This window comes from Protopterus annectens, chromosome 2.part1 (genome assembly GCF_019279795.1).
Source record: "Protopterus annectens isolate FY-2018-M chromosome 2.part1, PAN1.0, whole genome shotgun sequence".
NCBI lineage: Eukaryota > Metazoa > Chordata > Ceratodontiformes > Protopteridae > Protopterus > Protopterus annectens.
The window spans coordinates 655383737-655410862 of record NC_056729.1 but is presented as its reverse complement, the minus strand read 5'-3'; the positions used below and the strand labels follow the sequence as shown (position 1 = coordinate 655410862).

General features: G+C 40.0%; 1 protein-coding gene across 1 annotated transcript in view; it reads left to right on the top strand.

Moving 5' to 3' along the window:
- DNAJC27 (DnaJ heat shock protein family (Hsp40) member C27) overlaps positions 1-23343 on the top strand; it is a 776435-nt gene extending 753092 nt beyond the window's left edge. The window contains exon 7 of the mRNA XM_044062395.1: positions 20305-23343. Within this exon, the coding sequence (XP_043918330.1) occupies positions 20305-20437 (133 nt within the window). The 3' untranslated portion in view covers positions 20438-23343. The remainder of the gene's footprint in view (positions 1-20304) is intronic.
- Positions 23344-27126: the final 3783 nt, after the last annotated feature.

Below are 27126 nucleotides of genomic sequence, written 5' to 3'. Positions count from 1 at the left end.
TCTTGAGACTGTATATTCCATTATGGCTGACCAGGATAAGGGTAAACATCCTAAATCAGGTTTTAAGAGATGTCCAAAATGTGGACAGAAAATGTCTATCTCTGATAGCCATGTGAATTGTGTATACTGTTTGGGAGCATTGCACCTTCAGGAAAGCTGCTCCATTTGTCATTCCTTCTCTTCTAGGGTTCTTCAGGAGAGAAAGAAAAAGTTAATTGACAGAGGAGTAGTCAAACCATCTTTTCAGGAAGATTTGAGTGACCAGGACAGGTCTAGTAATCCTCAAAGTCTTCTAAGGCTTCTTATTCTTTGGAAGTTAAAAAAAAAATCAAAGAAACCTTCGACATCGGCTCCACAGCCCTCAGAGCCGAGCGTCTTGTCTTTTCAGAGCCAGTCCCCAGTCCTGGAACCGGTATCCAAGGTACCTAAATCGCCGATCCTTCAATCAGAACCCCCATTCATCCCAGTCCTCGATTAGCCTTTCCGATTTGGATGTGGATCGTGTGGTGCAGAAGTTACTACAGGCACCGGCGTTTGCAAAAAATTGTATCAGCTCCAACCCAAGTGGTTTCGGAATGGAAGACTGTATTACCATCTACTTCATTTCCTGCTCTGAGCCATGCTGGTCCTTAGGAGCCAGAGGAGTCAGACTTGCTGATTGTTGAGCCTTCAGAGCCAATGCTGGTTCCGTTTACTTGGACTTCCTCAGCGCTGATCGAGGAGTCTAGGAAACGACACTCTCCGGTTGGGTCTGGGGAGGATAGTCGGACTGACTTGTCGGTTCCGACTTTGCCTCTCGGGGCTTCAGCTCGGATGAGCTCGACTCCTACATCTGGTTCAGAGCCCACTGTCCCAGTGCGGGGGGGATCGATGGTTTCCTCGGATCCAATGGTCCCTTCTCATCGGAGCAGAGGTGCCTTCAAAGCCATGAGGAGAGTTATGTCTCTCAAGACATCTACATCTTCAGGTCCGACTACCTCCTCCCCAAAAGTGCCTGTGTATGCTTCTGCTTCACAGATCCTTTCTAAGCGTAGAGACCCAGAGCCTCAGGAAACCCCATTGGGTGGCCCCTGCTCTTCTGAGACCTCACCAGAAGTTCCCACTGATGAGGTTCCCAGGAAGATAATCTGTAAGAGGAAGCACTTAGACACCCCGCAGGAGTCTCTCACATCCACTACCGACTTGGATGAATCAGAAGGGTCCCCACGGTTCCCCTCTGAGGATATCTCATTTGCTGAGATACTAGAAATCCTTAGGCAGAGGGGTAACTAGCAGTCCACCAACCCTACTGAAGACGAGTCGGTTTTCCTGAAGGCTTTCAGGTCTCAACCCTCCACCTCTTGGGTGTCTCCGCCGTTCGATGAACTCATGGAACTGGTCTCACGAATGGCATGGGAGTCTCCAGACACCATGGAGCCTGTCCCTTGGAGGCCTAATAAATTTATTTCTGCCCCCCAGGAAAAGTCTTTTCTTACCAAGGGAGTGCCAGTTGATGCCATGGTGGTGGCGGTAGCCACCAAAAAAGAGATTTTGGAAACTTCTTCCTCTATCCATCCTCCTAGCAGAGATTCTACGATCATGGATAGATACAGGAAGTGCAAGTACAGTTCAGCGACTTTTGCACTGCGTTCACTGAACTATCTCACCCATTTTACAAGACTACAAAGAGACCTCATAAAAGAGCTTGGAGATGTTCTTCAGCATACAGTAGCTGCAGGAGCTTCAGATAAAGTTGCCTCCCAGCTTCCTCCCCTCAATTCCATAGTGAACTTGTCCATGCGCCTCATTTCATATGCAGCTGATGGAACGAGTAGAGCAGTGGGTACTGGAATTGTTCTTAGGAGACATTCCTGGATGCGCTTGTGTTCCTTCACGGAACCCTTTATGTCATCCTTTGTCAACACCCCTTTTGCTGGCTTGTCCCTTTTTGGGCCCAAAGTAAACTTTAACCAGGTGTGAACAGGAATGAAAGACTCTGTCTGCTGTCGGAGTCCATTTTTCCACTCCTACCAGACCCTACCCCAAGGGTCAAAGGGGAAGAAAGATGTGGTTCCGAAAAGCCCATGGAGCCTTTCAGGACACACGTGGTGAACCCCCCTCCAGGGGCAGAGGAGGGGACAATAATGGAAGACGCCGCCCTCACAGCAGAGGGGGTCTGCAAAACCAGGGCGACAGAGATCAGTTCTTTGAGATGCCCTACCAGTGCTCCTGAAAGGAGGCCCGACTGTCCTACTCTGGAGGCAGTCGGGGGTCGCTTATCTTTGTATCCAGATGCCTGGCTCAAAATAACAAACAACAACTGGGTACAAAGTTTAATTTCCAGAGGATATTTCATTCCTTTCCCCACACCCCCTCCATTGACAACACAAATCCCGGACGTTCCGCCCAGTTACAGGGAACAGGCAGTAGTAGAGGTCCAAACTTTGCTAAGAAAGAGTCATCCAACCAGTCCCAGCAGACCAGATAGGATCCGGAACTTACTCAAGATTCTTTTTAGTTCCAAAAAAGACAGGGGACTGGAGACCTATATTGGACCTCAGCAGACTAAACAGATCTGTCAAGAAAGAGAAGTTCCGGATGGTCATTCTTCAGTCGATACTTCCCTTTTTCGGGAAAGAAAATTGGATGTGCTCGATAGATCTCCAGGATGCATACTACCACATAAAAATGGCCAGACCATCCAGTGATCATCAGAGCTTCCAGCTGGGAGCCAATCATTACCAGTTTTGAGCCCTGCCCTTTGGTCTCACTACAGCCCCCAGAGTGTTCACTAAATGTATGGCAGTGGTCACAGCTCACCTGAGACATTTAGGATTCCAGGTGTTTCCGTTCCTAGACGATTGGCTCCTCACTGCCACCACCAGGCATCAGCTCATACAAGCCAGGGACACCACTCTTTTTCTCTGCAGTCACCTTGTCGCCATCACAACATACCATTTTTATCAGAGCAGAATGGGACACTACAACCACCACCACTTTGAGACTACCAGCAGAAAGAATCTTACTACTCTGTCAGCAGATCCACAATATCATATCCAAATACAAGGCTCCAGCATCAGAAGTACTAAAATTGTTAGGCATGATGGCAGTTGCAATATTAGCCATACCGTTGGGTCGCTTGCACATGCAGATTCTGCAAGAGTTCCCAATATCTCATCTAATAATAATCACAAACACATGCAAAAAGGATCTTCAGTGGTGGTTGACCTCTGTTCATGTTATGACAGGTCGTCCTTTAGTTTCAGCCCCACCAGCAGCCACAGTGACCACCGACACTTCCCTGATAGGGTGGGGGGCATTTTCAGGGAAAAACAGCCCAAGGCACATGGATCGAACAAGAGACTCATCTGCATATTAATGACCTGGAGATGAGAGCAGTACTTTTAGCACTGCAGTACTTCCAGGATTGTCTTCTTCTGGGAACAATTGCAGTTCAGATGGACAACATGTCAGTGGTCTGGTACTTGAACAAACAAGGAGGAACCAGTTCCCACCCCCTTTGTCGCGAGGCCTTAAGAGTATGGCAGTGGGCTACATCTACCCAGCGCTTTCTGTAAGCAATGTACATCCCGGGGAAATCCAACGTGATAGCAGACAAACTGAGCAGAGCAATTTTGTTGCCTCACGAGTGGTCCCTCAAGAAAGAAGTAGCGGAGAGAATTTTCCGCAGGTAGGGCCAGCCTTGCTGCGACCTTTTTACCAACCACATGAACACGAAATGCAGAAGCTACTTTGCCCTAATTCCCCCTCCGGGAGAAGCCCCAAGGGACGCACTCATACATGATTGGCCTCTGGGTCTGCTCTATGTATTCCCACCAATTCCCTTGATACCCAAACTATTACAGAAAGCAAAAGACCTGGGAAGGACCATCATTCTAATAGCCCCCCATTGGCCTCATCAGATTTGGTTCCCCATCCTTCGACTTCATCAGTTGGAGGACCCTTGGATTCTGGACCCATTTCCAGATCTTCTGATGCACTCGTCGGGAGAACTTCATCCCTCTCTTCAGTCCCTGAAGTTGACAGCTTTACTGCTCCAATTCCCAACATAGCCAGGTTCCATAACCTTTCAAATGAAATGCAGCAGATTCTGATATCTTCTCATAAATCCTCTACTAGAAAGCTATATCTTAGCAAATGGAAAAGATTTTCTATATGGGCCTGTCGAAATAACATTTATCCCTACCAAGCCCCTATTGCCTCCATATTAGAGTTCTTGACTATGCTTTTCAGTAAAGGAGCTGCAGCAGCAACAGTTCGGGTTCAACTTGCTGCTGTCTCTAATTTTCACCTTGGATTTGAAGGATTGAACATAATGTCACACAAACTATCCAAAGTCTTTCTTAAAGGGACTTTTCAATTGAGACCACCTGTGAAGTCCCCTTATACCCCATGGAATCTAAATTTTATGCTGCAACACATTATTCTCCCACCTTTTGAACCAGCTTCCTCATGCGATTTGAAATATTTGTCATGGAAGACTTATCTTTTTAGTAGCCATTACTTCTGCCCACAGTGTGTCAGAGCTTCAGGACTTGTCCATAAATCCTCCTTATTTGATTTTCCATGCTGACAGAGTCTCCCTGCGAACTAATCCCTCATTTTTGCCCAAGGTTTGTTCTAAAACTAACCTTAACCAGATTATAGATTTGCCAGTGTTCTTTCCCAAACACATCAACAACTTAGAGTATATGCTGCACAAGCTTGATGTTCATAAACAGCTCAGATTTTATTTGGATAGAGCAAAATAGTTCAGGAAATCAGAACAGCTTTTCATTTCCTTTTCAGATTCCAGAAAAAGTATGCCAGTGGCAAAAACACCTCTGCCTAAGTGGTTATCTGATTGTATCACATTTGTGTATTCAGCTGCTAATATGCCCTTACAACACAAAATTATGGCTCATTCTACCAGAGCAGTGTCTACATCCTCTGCCTTTTCTGCTAGACTTCCTATAGACAACTTTTGTGCAGCAGCCACTTGGTCAAGACCTCATACCTTTACCACTCATTACAAAGTTGACAGGGCCTCCTGTGGGTCTACTGTCCTGAAAAACATACTCCCATGAGCCACCCAAGAAAGATGGTGCTTGGGATGCTACCCATCTGTAAGAATGAACGGCGAGATAGAACAATTTCACATAAAGAAGTTAAGTACTCACCATAACGTTCCAGACTCGGAGCCGAGGATTGGCTCCGAAGCCATCTGTAAGAATGAAGGCGAGATGAACAACTCAGATGGAACGTTATGGTGAGTACATAACTTCTTTATACCTGTGACCATAGCCCTGGATAAAGTATGATCAACTGAGATTTACACATACTGTAAACAATGAGTAGTGATGAGTCGTACACATTACCAATGAATAATGACCTGTACAAAGGGAGAAACTAAATTATTTAATGGAGAGTTCTCCTTACAAGAAGAAACTGGAGACTCAATATTCCTCATACTTTCACAATTAGAATAAATTTTAACATATTAGCCTGAAAATCAAAGTTGAAGAGGTATCTCCTTTTTTCCATACTTATCAATAATTTTCCCATCCTTGTCAGAAGCATCTCCTTTATTCCATACTGGGTCAGGTATGGGAAAAGTTTACAAAAACTTAAAAGAATGAGGAGCGTTATAATACATTCTGTTTGCCTTTTTAGGGGCAGCAGGCTGACCATCTGGAAAATTGCAGGCAGTGACACCCACATCCTCCAGTGCTGACAGAACTGGGGGAATGGGTGAAGTATCTGCATAGTCCTTCTATAACAGCTCATAGTATTCTCCGAGGGACTGAGAAATGTCAGTGTTCTCCTACTAAAAATGCAGGCACATTCTGCAAGTAGTCTCAGAGAAAGAGACCCCCCCCCCCAGAAGAATCAGATATAGAGCTGTTCTTGGAGTCTGAATTAGAAAATCTTCAGCAATAGAGATCCCACCTTATAAGAAGAATCAATATCCTGAATCAAACCCTGAGCCAGACTCAGTGAATTACTTCTGTCTAAGGAAGTCTGAGGAGGAGTAGATAAATGTTTAGTTTTCTGTTTTATGAGGCCAAAAGTAATATTAATGGCAACAGCAGCTTCCCCAGGGATGAGCACAACATTCTGACTAAACAGAGATCCTTCCCTGTTCTGTCTCCCAGGGCCAACAAGAGTGGGTGTCCTTTACCCACTGAAGGGACCCCAACAGCCACAGAGGATGTTGTTAACCCTCGGTCCATAGTGACCCTAGGTGCTACACCAGTGGGAAACAGGGTAAAAGTTGAGTAGTCTAAGGAACAAGCTACAGCCATAGCAGAGTCACTTACTTGTGACTGAGGCAAACTGCTAGCCTGCTGTGGTGGCAAAGACTGATTAATTATTTTTTTTTCTTTTTGTGGCTGGAAGGAGGAGCGATTGTGAGATCAGTAGTTCATTCCATGTTCAAGCTGAAAGTGGTACCTCTTTCCCAGGGAAAATAAGCAGGAAAAGCCTGTAAAAAATTAAAGCCTTTAAAAGTCAAATTTTTTTCCAAACAAAAAATGCATTAAAAAGAGCACTTTAAAACCCTTTCCAGCTCCCAAAAATAAAATAAATACAGTTTCTCTAGAGAAAAAATGTTTTTCAATTACTCTAAACAACTTTTAATGTGAGAGGAAAAAAGTGCGCTCCCTTTTAAAAGTACAGTTAGCTTTCATGACAGTCTGTTAAAACATACATTCTTAGCTTAAAAATAACTTTTCTAAACAGCAAAGTACAATAAAATACTTTTTATAATGTAGAATTTTTTTCCCCAAAGGGAGCTTATCTGCCTGCCCAGCAAAGGAACAGGACAAGCTGAACGTCGATCCTCGAAAGCATGCAAAGGAGTTCTCTCTTCAACAGCAGGAAATCTCTGAAGGGCTTGGCATCCAAATCCATCTTTTTAGTCAGCTCAGCTCGAGCTGACTGGTTGTTTGGGCATGTTGACGGTATCCTGAAGCTTTTGAAGCTGGCCAGCCATTATATGCTTCATAGGATATAACCCATATAGCTAAGTCTACTGCAGCAGTGATCAATATGATGAACATCAGCAGTTTCATAAGGCTATTTCAGAAAGTGTTTGGTTACTTTTTATTTTTTATTTTTATTTAACATTTGTTTACTGGGAAAGTCCAACTGGACACGGGTCCATTTTCAGCGGAGGCCTGGGGAGAAAAGCTCCAAAAATCACAAGAATGTATAACAGTAAAATTGTAGTTGAAAAAATACAGAGAATAGTATATAGCACTAAAATGCGAACCGTGCAATAAAAAACATAATTGAATTATTTACAGGTCATACAGTACAAAAATGTAATTGACTTATTTACATGATGGAGACATTGCAAAATAGTTGATAAAAAATTGATATATGTATGTGATAAATGTTAGAGGAGCTGTACAATATGCAATTATTTGATTCAAGTTAAAAGAAATTCTGTTGCTATATCCACAGTCAACTACAGGCATATATTGCATATTCATTCAGTAGGAAGTAGTGGACATTTATAAGATGTAGGCTGCTAAAATACTGTTACATTAAACTAGCCAGGACCTGTGCAAGAGCAGAGCCAAGTTTCAGTTAAGTGTGACATCTAGAAGATTTTTATATTGAGCTATAGAGCGGTTTTAGGTTATTGGGGATGGTAGTTTGTTCCATATCTTGGGAATGAAGTTTGATAATAGTGCTTCCCGGGCAGAGTTGTTTGCTTTGGTGGTGCTAAGTAGTAGTTTATTGCTGGAACAGAGAGAGCGATTGTGTGTGTTAGTAGAAGGTTCTGGAGAGAAGGGGTTTTATCTGGATGATGCAGGATTTTATGGGCAAAGGATAGTTGATTAAAGAGTAGTAGTTGAGGTAGCTCAAGCCAATTTAGTAATTTTAGAGCTATACAGCGATGTGTCCAAGAAGGAGAATCGGTGGCAAACCTAGCAATTTTATTATGGAAGGAATCTAGTTTAGCTAGATCACTTTTTCTGAGATTAGTAGAGATGGGAGAGGCGTATAGAAGTGTAGACTAGAGGTGTGTATGGGCAATGGTAGCTTTTGTGTTTATGGTTAGGAATTGTTTATTTCTATAGAGGGTGCCTAATTTGTTATGTACTTTCTTGATGTTTTGAGAGATATGAATATCAAACTTCAAGGTTTTGTCAATTTTAACACCTAGAAGTTTGGTGGTACACTGGTTTGATAGTGGTTTTATTAATGGATGTTTGGTGAATGGCAGGGTTGATGAGGGTGTTCCTGTAGGGTGGAACAGGAGAAGTTTGGTTTTACTGGGGTTTAGAATGAGCTGGTTGTTAGTGAGCCATGTTTCGACTGCCAGAAAAGAATTGTGAGTTATGGTATAAAGGTCTTGTAGAGAGGAGGCTGTGCAGATCAGTGTGGAGTCATCTGCATATTGTATATCTGGTGATAGAGGGGTACAGGTGTAGAGTCTGTTGGTGAAGAGAGAGAATAATAGAGGTCCAAGGATAGATCCTTGGGGAACTCCTTATGTTACAGGAAGAAGGGGGAGAGTTCATTTTGCCATTGATCAACCTGCTGGCATCCTGATAGGCAGCTTTTAAACCAGATAATACATGGAGTACTAAGGATTAAGGCTGTGAGCACATTAATTAGTTGTGATTTACCATATTGAAGGCTTTTGAAAGATCCAGGAAGATGGCCGCTATAAAATTTCCAGTATTTCTGTGGTGGATGACTGTGTTCGTGAAGGACATTTGGGCTGTTGTAGTACAGTGATAAGGGCGAAAGCCATGTTGAGTGTTTCATAGAAGTTTTTGTTTAGACACTGAAGATATTAAAAAAATTAAAGAGTTCTTATTCTCTGAAGAAGGGAACTCAGTGGCTTATTTCTTATTTTGTCAAAGGAAGCAAGCAGAAACTTAGACATATGAGCCTAACAATTCACTATTTGGAAGGCTAGGGTGGGAGAAGTATAAACTTTCTTCCTAAACCTATCAAAGGCTTTCCCATTTTTATCAGAAGATCTATGGTTACCTGCCAAAAGATGTTCGGTCGAAGATGGTTTTAACAGAGAAATCACTGTAGGGTCTGATGTAGCTTATTGTCAGGCAAACTGCTGGCTGCAAAGAAAGCATTGCGTAATGCTGACAAAAAGGCGGAACAGCTGCAGATTGAGGAAAGTCATCCTGTAATAAGTCATTATATCTTTACTGAGATTCTGGATTTTTTTTAAATAAAATGGGCACTACTTGCTCATGCTTTTTGGTTCTTTTCTGCCCAAGAACAAAGCTGTTTGATGCTACACTGGATCTTCTGCTTTTTGGACTATCTTAGTCACCCAATTGTTTTTGCAAACTTTTGTTTTTAATGACAAAATCAGCCTGTTCTTGTTACCAATTGTCAGTGATATTGACAAGCCATTCCTTGGCATACCTATTCAGACAGCGTTTTTTGTACCTGGGAACAATGTGATGCCAAATAGAGTCCTTCCTCACCGCAGAAAAATGTAATCCTATGACTGTGAGAACAGCATAGCACTTGGATTCTCATCTCTTAGATCTACCACGTGGTAAAGCTGCAGCAAGGCAATTCCACCTCACTTGATATCTCCTGTACTACTATGCCTGAACTAGAGTCAGAGGATTTGATTGATGAGACATGGAGGCTACTGCCTCTATTAGTAATCCCTCTAAAAAGAAGGAAAGAAAAACATCACAGTGAAAAGTTATCCTTCAAAAATAAGGGAAATAGTAAGCATGCCTCTGGTAAACGTAAGGTTTAGTCTTCCCAACTTAAACATGACAAGCAAAACTTAGATAAGAATCCTGAGTAGACAAGTCTTTTATACTTGGGGCTGGCATTATATCTCGGGTATTTTCATTCAAGATGGGTGAGAAGTCATAGCACCCTTAGGGTCGTTCACACATTCAGGGCCAGTAAAGCTTATTCTCATACAGTCTATCCCTCCATACACATATTCACAAAGCCTCAGCTTCTGATTCAACCACATCAGTTATCAGTCCTCCTAGGATTAACGGTTGTCCATTCTTGAAACTTAGCCACGGTCTGTCTGTTGTTTGGACCTTTTGGTGGCAGAAATAAGTTAGTAGTCTCAGTCCAGCCCCAAGAGAAACACTGCCATCCCACTATAAACACAGATACACATTTTAATTTAGAACATCATCTCTGTCCTTTCTTTGTCATTTCTTTCCTTTGTCCAGAAATACGAAGAAAATAAGGCCCATCCTGGCTCAGTCCATTAATTACAGGAAGTCGTCAATGCTTTGCATGCAGTCTCTGATTCCCTTGCTGACAAATGGAGGCTAGCTGTGCTCACTAGACATGCAGGATGCCTACTTGCATATTAAGAGCCCCTGATTGGAAGTGCAAACTTGGTTTTGTGATTCCCAGCACTTCAAATATTTAAATGTGATTTTGACATAAACAATTTAATTGTGAAGCTTGCTGTTACACTTTAATGTTCAAAGGCAACACCCCCCCCCCACATCCCCTGATGGGAGAGATGCACTCCAGTACCTCTGCTACTTCATAACTCTAAGAATGTTATACATCAGAATTTGCCTGTAGTCCGTTTCATCCTTTCATTGTATTTTATGAATATTGCTTGGGGCTTTACCCCAACATATCGATCTGGTACAAGACACGCCTCAAGGGAAGACAGAAAAGTTATGCGAGGTGCTTGTCATGGTGATGGATCTTCAGTGGTGTCACTTTCACTTTTACAATATATCTGTAGGTTTTTCTCACCCACCTGATCTCTGTTGGTTTATCAGGAGTCCTGCTAACATGCTAGATTTGAGGGACTTCTGTAGATTTACATCACCCTTTTGGCAGGAATAAGGTTATTTTTAGTAGACTATAGTTTGATGGCGGGGTCAAGAAGGAACTAGAAAGCATGTGTAGACACCACCTATTTTATACACTTCACTCTTTTTTTAATTTCTCCAAGTCTTTTGGGTTTCTAATACCATGATGGGAGGCATACGCACTGTACTGATTTCAGTACAACTTCTTAGAAGAGGGGGTAGCATTTAAAAAAAAAAAAATGCATATTTTTAAAGGTTGCTGGCTCCTTTAAGGGGGATGCGAGCCAGTCGGAAGTGAGCTCACGTCATGTCCGGCTGGCCGTGAGCGGGAAAGAAGACAATCGCAAATGGATTATTTATCGCGAGCGGGAAATGTGAAGATGGAAGGCAATCGAGTGTCACGAACAGATTATCAGGTAAGGTTTGTGTGTGTGTGTTTGTGTGTCTGGGAAAGGATCGAAGTAGGAGTAGCAATAGGGATGGAAGATGGCCCAAAGCTCACAAGTCCAATAGGAGATAGAGCAGGAAGCACTCCCATGTGAACCTGGTTCCTGAGTAATTTCCTCATCATTCTGTCCATATCAGCTTCTGACAAATGTCTGTTAGACCTGAAGGATGAAGATGAGGAAGGGTGTCCAGAAGCTCTCTTGACTGGTGCCACCTGGAAGAATGGGAAATGCCACATGGAAAATGTCAGCTCCGGAAAAAAATCATTGTTCCCTATAAAAGGGAGGCCTGGAAGTTGTGGAAAATGGATCCAATGCAAAACATGGATCCAAAGCTTTAGATACCTTAGCTGCTAGAGCTGAAGAGAGAGCTGAGGAAGAACAGTGGTCAAGGGAATCACTTCCTAGACTTTTTAGCCTTTTCTTTTTGTTTATCTCTCTTGTCCCCTTTGTGCTTGTCTGAAAGCTTCTTTCTGGATAGTGACACACCAGAAGCAGAAGACAGAGCAGGTGGAGGGATGAGACCTTTGAGGACTGGTTTGTTCTGATGTTTGACCACTGTTCTATGTCCAAAGAAAGTGCCGATGTCATAACCCTCATCTAAGCGACAAGCCCCCAAACAATAAACACACTTGGTACTGTTGTTTGAATTGGGCATTTTATTGCCACAAGATGCATACTTCTTGAACCTTGTAGGTTTATCTGCCATGTCAAAAGGGAAAACAGCCACAATAACAAACATGGCAAATAGTTCAAGGACAGTTGGAAGAATAATACCAACTATGGTAAAGAGAAAACCCATATAGAGCAGAGGACAGCAAAAAGCAGTATACCATCAATGGGGATACAAGATATCAGGTAAAATACTGGTAGGAGAAGTAAAGTGTGTGTGTGTGTGTGTGTGTGTGTGTGTGTGTGTGTGTGTGTGTGTGTGTGTGTGTGTGTGTGTGTGTGTGTGTGTGTGTGTGTGTGTGTGTGTGTGTGTGTGTGTGTGTGTGTGTGTGTGTGTGTGTGTGTGTGTGTGTGAAAATGCCCCCACAGAATGCACCTGCTGGCTGCAGGTGTGTGTGAAAATGCCCCCACAGAATACACCTGCTGGCTAATGTTCAGGCTCAAACCCTGTACTTTGCTTCAGGGTAAGAAGAGCCTAAAGTCCTTAAACACCACCATTTCTGAACTTTGTTCAGATTTGTTTTTCTAATGGTTGTTAGCCATGGTGAGAAGTGAGAACTGAGAACTGAAGTTGTATTTCCCCCATTTATTGTTTTTGTTGTGTGTCCAGGTTGTTTGTGCTAAGGTGTGAAGTGAGAACTGTATTTGTATTGCCTCATTATTGGCTTTGTTTGTCCAGTTTTTTTTTGTGATAAGAGGTTGAGAGCTATCTAAATGATAGCCATTAAGTTTGTCTTCCTATTTTTCAAACTGCTGATTTAGCATAGTGGTATGTTGCACTGACTGTAATGCATATGGTTCTGGGTTCAAGACATGTATGGTGATAACACAGCATTTTATTCTAGCCACTTTCCAAAATTATACAAGCAATGTTTAAAATGTGTGTCCCCCCCCCCCAATAAATGTTGGCTTTTTCCAGATTTCTTGCGCTGCAAAGTTCAGAGATACAGTTGAGTGTTGACATTTTACAAGGAGCTGAGAGCTGCAGGGGAACTAAAGTTTAGTGCTGCTTATGCTGAGTCTGCTTGTACTGTTAATAGCACAACAGGTAGTGTACTTGCTTTTGATGCAGAAGGCTGTGGGTTCTTCTCTCACAGTAGGTAAATGCATTGCTGATACTGTACTGTGTTGTAAAGGGGGTGGATGCTGTATTCCGTTTTGGCAAAGATATCCAGTAGTAACTATGAACCTGTTATCAGTTTGCCATCCATTCCCTATTGCAATATTACTAGCGTATCATTGTTTTTAATGCAACATAGGCAATTTATTCCTCAAGGGCAACAGGCACTTTACCATGAAATATAAAGTTGTTTGCTAGCAGCAGCCTCTTCATTAGTTACAAATTTCTTTAATGTGGAATTATGCAGATGGCTTTTACTAGTTCAGAGATTGTGCATATTTACTGATACTAGTGGACTGTAGAAGTTTGAGTAGACTTTTATGATGGAAATGTTATGAATTGGGCTCTTTTGTCATTATTGGTGCATGCATTTTGTTTCATTGTTTACTGGAAAAATGTTAAAATCAATAAATTTAAAACGCTCTCTAACAACTATACTGTATTGTACAAGGAATATAATTTAATACAATCAGGAAGGTGTATCAAAGAGCACATGTATGTTTCATGTGCAAGGAGCCTATGATTTGAAAACAGCCCAAAGTTAATCTTTATCTACCACTGGCAAAATGTATTTTCTTTGAATGTGAGTTTTAATGCTGTTTCAATGAATGTGAGTTTCAAGGGCAGAGAAGTTTTAATGCTAAGTCTAGTTTCATTGTGAGACTACATTGCTTTGTTTAGCAGATATTTATTGGTGTTCTTGCTGTAAAATGCAAAATAAAACTTTTCTGGCAAATCATTTAGGAATGAAGTCACTAAATAATGACCAACATTAAATTTCAGACGTCACAATCTTCAGAAAAATGCATGCTAAAGCAAGACCTGATATTCTGTCAACTGTCTAAAGTTTATACAAGAACAATTTTAGTACTGTTTGTATGTTCCCCCAATATATTTGGCCTTGTCCAGATTTCCTGCATTAAGAGGTTGAGAGGTATGTGCAAATAAATCGCTTTATAGAATTAGGAATATCCAAACCTCTCAACTGTCCCCAATTTTGGCTCAAAGTGTTGCTCTCCCCCTAATAATCTCTCCGCAAAATAGCAATTTTGGAAGAAAACGTGTAGGGTTTACTTTTATAAATAACTGTAATAGTCAGAGCTATACATTACTTTTATTTCAGAAATGCATGTAGATTCTCTAATTTTGTCAGCTGCTCAAGTTAACTGTGCTCATATTAAAATGGTGTCCTTTCTTTGACAGGTTTCCAGCTGTATTGTCTGGCAATTTTATATTTTTGCATCACATTTTTGGTCCATTTTTCATAAAATTGTGGTTTTCTGGCAAATTAGTGGCAAATCATTAAAGACTGAAGTTAGAAAATAATGGCAGACATTTGAGTTTCAGATTTCATACCTTTCAGAAAATTCGTACTAATGCAACACCTACTACTATTCTATTATCTTTCTAAGTTTATAAGAGCAATATTTAAAAAAAAAGTCCTTATTTTTGGGCCTTTGCCTCAGTTTTATTTATGAGTTTGTTGCTCTAAGAGGTTGAGAGGTGTGTGTGTGAGGTAGGTAGATAGCATACCTCTCAACTGTCCAAATTTTGCAGAATGTCCAGATTTTTGCCCCATATTTTTTGTCTGTTCCTCATAAATTTTGTGATTTTCTAGAAAATCATTGAAGGCTGAAGTTGCTAAATAATGAGAGACATTTGAGTTTCAGACTTCATGTCCTTTAGAAAAATTCATACTAGCACAAATCCTGTTATTCTAGCAACTTTCTCATACTAACAAATCCTGTTATTCTAGCAACTTTCTAAGTTCACGAGAGCATTTTAATAAATGTCCCTGTTTATTTTAGGCTTTGTCCATATCTCTTGCACTAAGAGGTAGGTAGGGGTGTGTGTGAATGAAACACCCTAGTTAGAGGTAGCAGGTGGTTAGTAATTTACTCAAGCTCAAAACCTGTACCGTAGTTACAGAAAATAAAAGTATGAATCCTCTACCCCAACTACCATGCTGCATTTTTCAAAGAACTGACTTTCAGGTTTATTTTCAATTCAAGGAACCGAGTTTGAGTGAATCTATATTATATTACTGAAGAGGCATTACAGCGAATGCCTCTTCATTGACGCTAAAAGGGTGAACCATGAATTACGAGAATGGCTGTAGCTTGGCTGGGGAGGGGGGTAGCAGTTTGAGAGCTGTGAGTACAAATTTGAAAATCCTAGCTATACCCCTGATGGGAGTGGACCCCATTCGTAATTCAAAGTACGATTAAAGTTCATGAAATTAGTATTGTTTCAATCTTTGATATCAGCCAGTAGTGCACTTCGCAGCACCTGCAATGTGCCAGTAATGACTCCTTCTGCAGTTCTTATGGAGTTACATGTATTGGTAACATATATAAATATGACTGTAAATTCTTTTTTATAAGACTCATTGCTCCTACTACTATAGGAACTGTCTGGGTATCTTTCTTCCACATTGCTCTCATTTTTGCCTGCAGATCCTGATACTTTATGACTTTGTGTCTCTCTGTACACAAGACACTGTAGTCACTGGATGTGGCAATTTCAATGATCAATGCTACTCTTGTCTTCTTTTCTTGGACCACTATATCCGGTTTTCTAGCATCTGTCTTTTGAACTGTTGGTAATGGATGATCCTATGGGATGTAGACTTCTTCATTTTCTATGATGCTTTCTGGCTCATGTTTCCAGTGTTTTTCAGCCACTTCAATACCATAATGTTTGCACAATCCCCAGTGCAACAGTCTTGCCACATTATTATGTCTTTCAGTATACAGTCCTTCTGCCATTTGTATGTCGCAATGAGGTGTGCAACTGTTTCTAATTGTTTTACAAAACCTACATTTGTCTGTTTCTCCCACATGTTCATTAGACTTTATAAACCAACGTGTATGGAGCCCACTATCTTGGGCCGCCAATATTAACCTTTCATCTCTTGGTTTGAATTCATCTCTCCTTCACCATTCCTATGTTCATTCCTGATCAACATGAGGTTCTTTCAGAAGTTTTCTATACTTGCAACTATATTTATGCTTTTTCCACATTTCTTGCCTTCTCATCTGATCCTTCACTTTATATTCTTTCTTTTGTTTTTCGGCACATTCAGTTGCTGCCTGATTTTTATCTACTTCTGGTTTGATTTCCATTCCTGCTCAACGCCGATAAGCTGCTATTAGATTAAGCAGTGAAGTCATCTTATTCTCCTTGTTTCAGAACTTTCACTACATTTGGGTCTTGTGAGGTCAGCAGATATGTGTGCACTCCCACAATTGCAGATCTGTACATATAATCAGTTTCAAGGAGGCCCATCCCTCCTTTGGAACGGGGAATATATAATCTTGGTATGCACTGATTTTTATAAATAATTTGGTGAGCATGAAGCATCCTTCTAGTTTTCCTGTCTAATTTGTCCAACACATTTTTGGGGCCAGTCAATCAGTCCAAAACTGTAAGTTAGGACAGGAAGAGCCAACTGAAGTATAGCTTGGATTTTGTTCCTAGATGTCAGTGCTGTTTTCAGGATTAATTCAAGTCTTCTGAAGTATTCCTTACCAAGTTTTATTCACATTTGTTTGTGTTTTATTGTTGATCCTTCATCAATTCTCAAATATTTATACATTCCTTCTTGCTCAAGTTCTTTTATATCACATTCTTGTCCCAAACTGATGTTTTCCTGGCATTGCAGTTTTCCTGCTTTAAAGGTTGTTTTTGCACATTTATCAAGACCAAATGACATCCTTATATCATCTGAAAAAGTTTTGACAACTTGCAGCTGTGCTTTCAGTTCCTGATCTGATGAGCTATACAGTTTTAAATCATCAACAAACAGACGGTGAGAAGTCTTTACACTTTGTTGTTTTCTAGGAGTCAAATTATAGCCATGGCCTAAGCTGTTGAGTAAACAGCTTAATGGATTAAGGGCAAGGCAAAACAGTAACGGTGACAGAGTCACCCTGGAATATCCCCCTTTGAATTTTTATCCCTGGGATAACAATTTGTCCTTTATCATGACTTAATTGCAAAGTGGTCTGCCACTGTTTCATGGTCACTGTAATGTAGTCGATCAGCGTGGGGTGTATCTTATACATTTTTAAGCACTCTTTTATCCATGAGTGAGGGATATCATCAAATGCTTTTTTGTAGTCAATCCATGCCATTCTTCCCCTTTTTACAGTTCTCACCTATGACTTTATTTAACAACAAATGATCCTTTGTTCCATATGACGTTTTTTTTACTGCCCTTTTGTTCTACTGTCATAATTGAGTTTTTTTTCTAAATGACTATAACTCTGTTAGCATCAATTCCCGTGTATAGTTTATACGTCGGCAGAAGGCAAGTTATTGGTCTATAATTTTTAGGGCAGCTTGCAGGTTCACTCTTAAGTAGGAGCATTGTTTTTCCTGTTGTTAGCCAGGTTGGTGTCTATTCTGGGTGCACATCTAAATAGTTCTTACTCATGGCTAAATCTTCGTGCAAAGATGTTAATACTTTTAACCACAAGTTAGGTACTGCATATGGGGTTTTCCAATTAGAGGCTTTTCTTAATTTTATTTCAATCTCTCTAGCTGTTACTTCATCCGATTTCATATCCTGTACCTTTAAACTTATTCTTGCTTTCTTTTACTTCTATTCATTTAGCATCGTTGTTATGTTCCACAGGATCTTCATAGATACTTCTCCAAAATGTATCTATTTCTTCGTTTTTTGGTGGTCTTTCAATTCCTTTTACCTTATTTCCCAGTTCTCTATAAAACCTTTTTGGGTCATCAATAAATTGCTTATTTTGCCCTTTTCCTTTATATGTATCTTTGTAACTTCTAAGTTTTTCCACCTGTGTTGAAATTTTTAGTTTATTTGCAATAGTGTATGATAGATCCTGGTCTGTTCTAATATTGCACATTGCTTTTATCACATCTATCTTTCTTAATATTTTTGTTGATCTGTTTCCTCTTCTATAATCTTCTAACGGTGACACTTCTTGTCTTAATTGCTTTATAATTTTCTCTTTTCGATATTTCCATGATGGTGTTCGGTTTCTCCACTTCCTTTCCCTCACTACCCTGTGTTCTTGTGGTAGAACTTCATCAGTTATTAATTTAGCTCCACAGTAATATATCCTGTTTACTTCTGTTATATCACATGGATTTCTATGAACAGTCCTAATTACTGTGTTCATTTGTTTTATCAGACATCTGACTTTTTAGGTTTTATTAACCTTCTGCAGTCTATTTCTTTCATTGGTCTTGATATATCTGTCCATGTCTATTAAATCAAGAACTTCTTCTCATAGCTCATTTTCTTCCAAAATGAGAGCAAATCCCTTGTTTTCCAATTCCTGTGGGCATTCTATAGAAGGTTCTATAGCATCTTCCTGTGACACATTCTCATCAGTTTCATCCTGTGCTGTCTGTTGCTCTGTCATATGGGAACTCACTGGCCTATCACTCCTCAACACTGACTGCATCAGAATTTCCTGTTCCTTCCCTTGCTGTCTAGCTTCAAGTGAATGTTTATACTGGTTTCCTGTGGAAGGCTCCAAATTATCTTCATATGGCACCTGACCAATTGCTTCCTGTTCCACTGGTTTCCCCTTAATTTGGATATCCATTACTCTATCCTGTTGTGGTGCTTTCTGAATTAGATTTTCTATGCTAAATTCTTCACTTTGCAGGTACTCCATAACCTCACTTTCTATTTCTTTAACTTCTCCATTACTAATCTCCTTTTCTGCTTTTCCTCTTTGTCTTCTTATGGTTTATATTGTAAAGTTTTCCATGTCCTGATTCCTTTGCCTGTATTTCTCTTCAAATATCTGCAGGTGCTGCTCTTTTTGTATTGGTTAGTTTTGCTTTCTCCCTTGGATAAATATTACTCCATATTAAATTTCTTTTTCTTTCCCATGTCCATATTTCTTCTTCAAATGTTTCCTTATCTTCCTGTTTCTCCCTGCTTTGGGGGCTCACTCCATCCTGCTGTGATGTAACCTGTGTAGATCTTCTACATCAAATCCTTCACTTCGCAGGCACATCATAACTTCAACTTCTATTTTTTTACCTTCTACTTTACTAATCTTCTTTTCTGTGTTCCATCTTTATGATGTTATTTTTTTTATTGTGAAATTTTTCAGATCCGGATGCCTTTGCCTGTATTTCTCTTCAAATATTTTTGGGGCTGCCTTCTTTACATTAATTTCGATTTCTGCTTTACATAAATATAGCACCATATCAAATCTCTCTTTCTTTTCCATGCCCATATTTCTTTTTTATACTTTTCAAATATATCTTGGTTTTGTTGTTTATATTTTCGCACTTCCTCGGATGCTTCTTTTTCCAAACAGATCAAGGTTTCTTGATCTATATACTGTTTTTCACAAATATGTTTTATTAATGAACAAGTTTTCAGTTGAAGCTTCTGACAGTTGTTCTTGCGGAAGTAATTTTCTTTCCTCTAATTTCTCTCTCAATCATTTTGTATATCTTGTGTCTTGGAATTCCGGGCTTTTTGCATAATAGTAACAATACATAATTTCTTTCTTATCCTCAGTAGCCCACTTTATCGTCTTTATGGCTCTTCTTTGGCCTATCAGTTTTTGTGGATTGTTACTTCCTTGTACAACAGGGGGGACATCCTCCCCCTGGGCCCGGCCTAGCCCCATTGTGGAAATGTTTCTGTATTTTGAGGATTCTACACTGTCTTCTTTTCCAGTCCTGGCACCAGTGCGCCTACCAGGATTGGGCAGTTTTTTTATCCTGGGTCTTACGCACCCAGCTGTCTTTTTTAGTTTTTGATCTACTTCTGTCCATTGTATATGCTATATAAATACAGTCTATATATCAGTATTGCCTTGGTGAGATTTTGTGAAAACAGGGTCCACCTTGTGAAGGTACTCACCAAGACTTGAGAATGAATTCAGTTTCAGCACTACTACTATCCTTTGCTTGCTGACCTTTCATCTCTCCATTCAGACCCACTGGCATGGATGTCATGATGATGTAATAGGCAGTGTAGCTTAGGATAGTTGAAAACCCCCAGTACCAAATACAGATGCCCATAGTAAGGGAAGTCCCAAAATATGGAGGTGCTGCAAAATACGTCTTCTAAGATTCAACTTGTGGTACTACACACAAGTCTTTCTATACTGTGCCTTCTATGAAATTGATGTTAGGTCAAATACAAGAATAATATTAACAATGTGTTCAATAATCTAGTTTTTAGAAAGTTACTGGGTTAAATTTGTTGAATAAAGGTTTTAATCCTTAGGAGTTTTACTATTCATTCTTTTTCTTTTTTTCTCTTTACTAGGGATGAGGTCAATAAGGCTTACCGGAAACTAGCTGTGCTTCTTCACCCAGATAAATGTGTTGCTCCTGGCAGTGAAGATGCCTTTAAAGCTGTTGTGAATGCAAGAACAATGCTCCTAAAAAATATCAAGTAGAAATGGGTGAGGCTGACCTTTGGGATGTACAACATAAGCAGAGATCAAGTGGGAGATGAACTTAACAGCTATCCTGATGGCATCTGGAAGCAACACAGGAGAGTCTATGCCTGGATGTATTGATCGTTATGTTCTCAATACATCATTGTCTTGCAGAAGACAAAGTTTGAGATAGCTTATAAATTTCTTCAGATGCTGAAATGTACAGTTTTCAGCACAAGCTGCTGAACATGGAGGAAAGCTGTTCCTAAATCATCCTAATGTGTTTTGATCAATCAAGATAGTTAAGAGCTACCAGAAACCTGATGTTTGTGGAGGAATTGGCCCCAGTCTTGTTTATTCATGTCTTCCACGTGTTTGAGTGTATGGAGCTTCACCCATAACTCAGCAGTATATAGCTCTGACCAACTGGAATATTTCCTGTCTGCACCTGCCGGAATAAATAAAAAGGCTAATTGTGCTAACAGAATTTCTGTCTGTGAACATGGAAGAAAAAGCCACGTCTGAGCAATGTGGATCTCAGCTGCATTTCATTTGGTCATGCAGACCCTTTACTATTTTCTGACACCTTGGGAACTTGGACATTAATCAGATAAACATGATCTTCCTCTAAATAAATAAGATTGCAAGCCTTGATCAGCATCTAAGCAAGCAACCCCATTTTCTGCACTTCAGCAGCAAAACTCTGTACAATAGTCTAAGTGGAAAAATACTGTTTTTTTATGCACACAATTTCAACCCTTGCACTTTGTGTAGAAAAGAACTCAGAATGCAATTTATTGTAAATGAGAACTGACCATTTATGAGCAGATCATGAGAGGCATTTTGGTCCTTTTTTTGAGCATGCATGTGTGTGTGAATTTAGAAAGCACTGTACCATCAGTATACCACTAAGAATGTACTTTATGTACACTGAGAATTTTCACTGCGGTCTGAGCAAGCCTTCCTCTTCATATCCGGCCACATTTCACTTGTGGGACCTATATACTAATTAAGTGCATTTCTTTCTATGCCTTAGCAAGCATGGTCACCCAAGTATGTAAAAGCACTGTATCCAACTGTATTCTTTAGATGTTTACCTGGCACTCCTACTCAAGCAAGCAAAAGCCTCCTCCCCACACCAGTGCATGTAAGACATTGTCTTTCTCTGTATGTTTCACATTACAGAAAAAGCCTACCCATTGCACTGTATATTTCTTATGCTTCATTGTATTATTCAAATGGACTGCTTTGTATTTCTTTCATTCCACTCTTAGTGTTATCCTTTGGGCTGTGGTATGTTCTCAGTGAAGATATTTACAATTGTATTGACTTGCTGGTCTCACGTTTTGTACCACTTTTACGAATTGTTAGTAGCCAAGTACTATTTCTTCACATAACTTGATCCCCTTGGATGCCAGATTTCATAGTGTTGAGTACTACCTGCCAGTTTTTAGACAGAGGTGCTTTGTCAAAAGCTATTTTTTTTACCAAAATGTGAAATGGCCTGCTCTGTGTTTTTTTTTTTCTCAAGAGTGATGACACCTCTTACACATTTAAAGTCAACCTTTGGCTCCAGCTGCAGTATATAGCTGTTTTTGTGGCATATCCTGATAAGCTACCTCAGTTAATAATATTTTGAGTCTTGCACACTGTTGTGCAGTGGTATTTATTTAATTTTGTTTTATTTTTTGCTGATCTTGCTGTAACTGGGTCCACTGCATTTCTTTCCTTCTGTTATGTGTGCTATTGTTATGTACTCACTGTTATACTAGCTTTTGTACTTGTGTTTTTTTTTTTTTTTAACTCAAGTATGCTACTACTGTAACAGGTTGGGAATGAAATTGGGCCTTATAGAGCCAATCAGTTGTTTTCCTGCTCATTAGTCCTGCCTTAACTCCATATCTTTGCTACTTAACAACAACCTTTTACACTTACAGGTACTACATTTGAACACTTAATTATTGCTTTCCCTCACAGACACTGTGTAAGCCAAACAGTTATTGTGCATTTATGTTACTGATGTAACAGGAATACTTCTTTTGTATTTCCATTGACAACATGACATAAATATTGTTATATGATATTATATACCAATAAAAACATTTACATTACCAATGTCATGAGAATACATAATTTGTATATCCTTCAGCAACAGTGTCTGAATTATTAAAAGGTAACAATAGTAAATATTAAAATAAAATTAAGCACCATTATAATTAGAGTACCAAAGTTGCTATTAGTAACTATACTGCACCCGTGTAAGTAACACATACTGAAATGATAAGGTGTAACCACCCCCTTAACTTCCACATAGGTGCACAGAATGTTGTTTTTCATACATCCATGCTGGAAAGTTACATTTCATGCCTCTTAGTGCACCTTATAAAGGCATATGAACATGTATTTTCTGTTTTACAACTGAAACTTTTGATAGCAGGTTGAGAGGGTTGAACATTCTATAGGTTCAGAAGTAAATGTTAGGCTATTGGTGTACAGACTATTACAAGCTTAGCCAATAACCAGAGATCGGAATCAAATGCTGTATTTTTGTCTTCATGAGGTAAACACTTTAACCATTATGCCAAACCCTATCTTATGTTTACTTTATTTTAATAACGTATTCATCCCAACAGGATTTTTTTTATCAAAGTGGGTGGAATGGGAGTTAGTAGCCCCAATACTTTTGTTTAGGCATTGATTAGAATGGTAACACAGCATTTGTGCAGTATGAACAAGGTATACATTACTAAAAATCTGTCTTTAATCCAAGTGAAACAGCAGCCTATCATGTTTCAGTTGCATTGCTTACATTTAATGTACTGTGATGATTGATACCACCTTTAATTGTGTATTTGTGGTAGAAATGTGGACTGCATGTATTCATTTACGTTTCATGTTTTAAAGATGAGGTTCAGTTAACCTACTGAAGTATGTGTATATTTATTTATATGTTTATTTTGTGTAGTTAGAAAGACTAGCACTTCAGAGGAGACAGACTTGTCAGTCAGGACTTGTACCATCACACCCAAAGCTATGTAGAGTTGGATATAGGTAACTCAGGAAATAGACAAATTTCCCATTAGCCATCAGCTACAGCAGTCAAAATCTCCCCTTAGTCACACATAACAAAGGCATTCTAAGACTGATACATTTTGAAACAGTCTGGAGCGCAGAAACAGTTACTGCAAATGGTAAGCCTTACCATAAGCAACCAGACCCTCACAGTAATCCCTTCTAATTCAGAGACACAACTGCAAAGATTTTCCATGAGTGATAACTATGGAAGGCAGTCCCACCACCTGTGGTATGGTAATGAAGCAAGCCAGGGTTGTGGCTAATGCTAATTAGGCATGGGCTCTCCCCCATAAATGCCACTTTACACTGCTGTGCCTAAATTACAACTGAATGAAAAATGTAACTTGGCCAAACAATGACTATCACCCATTGAAAACACTGAAGGTAACTGCAGCAAAGTTGAGCAGTGACTTGGGGATTAGGGGGGTTGGCAAGGTATGCACACCTGCACGCTTATAAATGGAGTCAGATGACTGGGTGCATCTTTCTGAATGGTCATAGTAGGGGGGTTAGGTAGGGGATCAACTGTGTAGATCTTTGTGCATGTCTGTGTTTTACAGCACAAATGTAGATGAACAGGTTAAGTGTGTCCATTACTCCAATGGTGTGGGGGGGTTGCATGATGTTGATTGGATGACTATGTGTGTGTGTGACTGAGTTTGTGAGTGTGGGGGGTTCTGTGCCAACAAGATGCATGGGCCATCAGAGGACACTACTTCTGCAAAGTGATGTTAGTTCAAACAGCAGAAACATGCAAATTAGGTATGTGTGTGTCTACCTCTGCCTGGGAGGTTGCAATAAGGGGTTAGTTAGGGTAATGGTGTGTGTGTTCGTGCACTTGGAGGTTGGGGGGGTTAGTTAGGGAATAGCTATGTTAGAGTTGTGTGTGTTGGGGGAGCTATCATATCTACAGTGGTGCAGCGGTTAAAGTTGTCACCTCACAGCAAGAGATTCTCAGTTCGATTCTCGGCTGGGGTGCCTGCTGTGCGAAGTCAGCATGTCTTCCCTACGTTCGTGTGGGTTTCCTCCGGGACTCCGGTTTCCTCCCACATTCCAAAGACATGCTTCTGGAGTGTTTCTTCCCAGGTCTCCACTGAAAATAGGCTGTGCTCTAGTCGGACTTTCCTGGTCAATAAATGTTAAATAAATAAATATACCGTATCCTCCCCTAGACTAAGAAGCAAATCCTGCAACACTGGGTGGGGCACTAGAAACCAAAGATCAAGGGATAACTCTTTGTATCATTCCTTAAAGGCACTTAAAAGTAACAGAATAAAGTTGTGGAGCACAAAAGATGTGGGGTGGGGAGAACAGTAGGAGCATCAGGGATACTCTATATAGTGCGCCCTAAATGCACTTAAAAGATTCAGACCCTTTACCCTCAGCTTTCACAAACAGCATGTTAGTCCTTTGTACCACCAATGTTCACCTGAGATACTTCTAAAATATTGTCTAGTTTTTAAAAATAAAAAAAAAATAATAAACAGGGTAATATTTGTACCCTGCACCCATGACACAGAAATTAGCTTGTCACACAGAGGCTTAATCTACTTTGCTAACTCATAAGTTAGTGTAGCAAGGTATCTTTTACATAAGCATGAAAGTCCTGTAATATCTGGCATTGTTCAAAGTTTGCAGCAGTCTGTGAGTTACGAGGGACAGGGCACTTCCCAGAAGCATCCTGTAAAATCAGGAACAACTGAGATGGATGGGAGTGTGTCCTTGTGGGGGAGGTGCTTTGGTACAAAGCCTAGTTGGAACACAAGATGACAACAGCAAGAATGTGTAAACTATTACTGGGACTCACTTTAATAAAGCAACAAGTCTAGTATCACATTGCACTTTACGATCAATAAGAACTAGAAAACTAAAAACAGAAAAAAAAACTATAAAACTCAAATGTCTGGCATTATTGACAGACTGTAACAATCTGTGATTTTAGAGGGCAGGGACAAAAATAAGAAGAGAAACTGGAGGCATTTTGTCAGCTCAGCGATTAGAAGTAAGTCTGTGTGTTTGAATGTGTGCATGTGTGTGGGAGAGTGAATAAGGGAGGAGTTCCTGTATCAACGTGATTCATGGACTTCCGAGTAGCACTTGTGGTAGTTAAGAGTGATTCAGAGACATGTACTTGAGCCGTTGAGGTATTTTCTCATTGCAGGTAATAACTCTGTGAATCACATTTTCCCCGCACTGCAGAAACAGTCTCTTTTGGCTGCAGATCTTATCACAAGTTGTGTATTTTTCTCAAAACCCCAGGATTTTTTTTTAAACAAAGAATTTAAAAAAAATGACAGCACTTTACTTTTGTGGCAGAAGTCTTTAAACACCATTGATGTCTAGAGAGTAGATGATGTGTCCCAGATAAATTAAAACACCAAGATAGTCTTCTTAAATTCTTATGTGAGTGACCTTCTGGCTTGCAGAATTTTTTACTGCTTAGTGTTTGCTCTACTTTTGTTCGCTGTCAGTATACTGTCACTGGGAGAAGTCATCCAAAGGAGAAATATTAAACGTTGATGTTATGATATCTGGTTTTACCTCTTCTTGTCTCGGATATATAGGTCTACACTTGTTGAATGAGAGGAATCTGTGAAGGGTATCCTTTGCTGGATTATATGTAGGTGATTTAAGCTTAGTCTGATTAAGATAATACTGAAATAGTTTTATTACAATTTATAAACAAAATAAATCATCAGTGGGATTCAATAAACTCTGTGAGCGCAGTGAGCAGCAGTGCTCATTGCATATTCATGCTGCACACTACATTTAAATGTAAGTAAGCGAGGTTTCATGTTTGGCAACAGCAAACACGAATAGCGGTCCTGATTAAATCACAGCACTGAAGGTCCGTGGTTTTACATGGAATGCCACAGTGATCACCAGGGCTACACATATGGCTCTCAGTCTCTTAGTACAAGACATCTGGACAAAGGCCAACACAATGGGGGCACGATGACCCAGAAATAGGGACATATTTGCCCTATAGAAATGTGCTAGAATAATCAGGTTTGTGTTAAGATACATTTTCTGAAGGATACGAAGTCTGAAACTGAAATGCATGTAATTATTGAGTCACATCAGTCCTGAGATCATCCCATTCATATGGCAGAAAGCTACAAATTTGATAAGGAACACATCTGGACAGTTGAGAGGTATGAATGTTAAGTATATGGTCCAAACACAGTACAGGACAGTGTAGACTATTGTGAAATTCCATTCCTAGAATTCTGTACTGAAATTGTGTAAATAATCTCTAAGGGTACATGGACTGCCACATAAAATAAACATTCAGGGGAATTGTGTGTATTGAACAGGGACACACACATGAATTGTTGGAATAAACACAGGGAAAGAGGATAGGTGAAACAACCTAATGTATAGCAGATTAGGGCATGTCAATGGAAGATGGTAGTAGCAACAGCACCAATCACTTATCAATATAGTACAGTAGAGACTGCACAGTGAAAATGTGTATTATGTGACTGCCACACAAGGTGACATGACAATGGGGAGGATGTCTGTGTGAGATAATCATCCTTACATGAATAATGCAGAGGACATCCATCAGGGATCTGATATACAGTTGGAGTAGGGCGCATACTGTAAAGTTGTGCAAACTAATTTGTCTG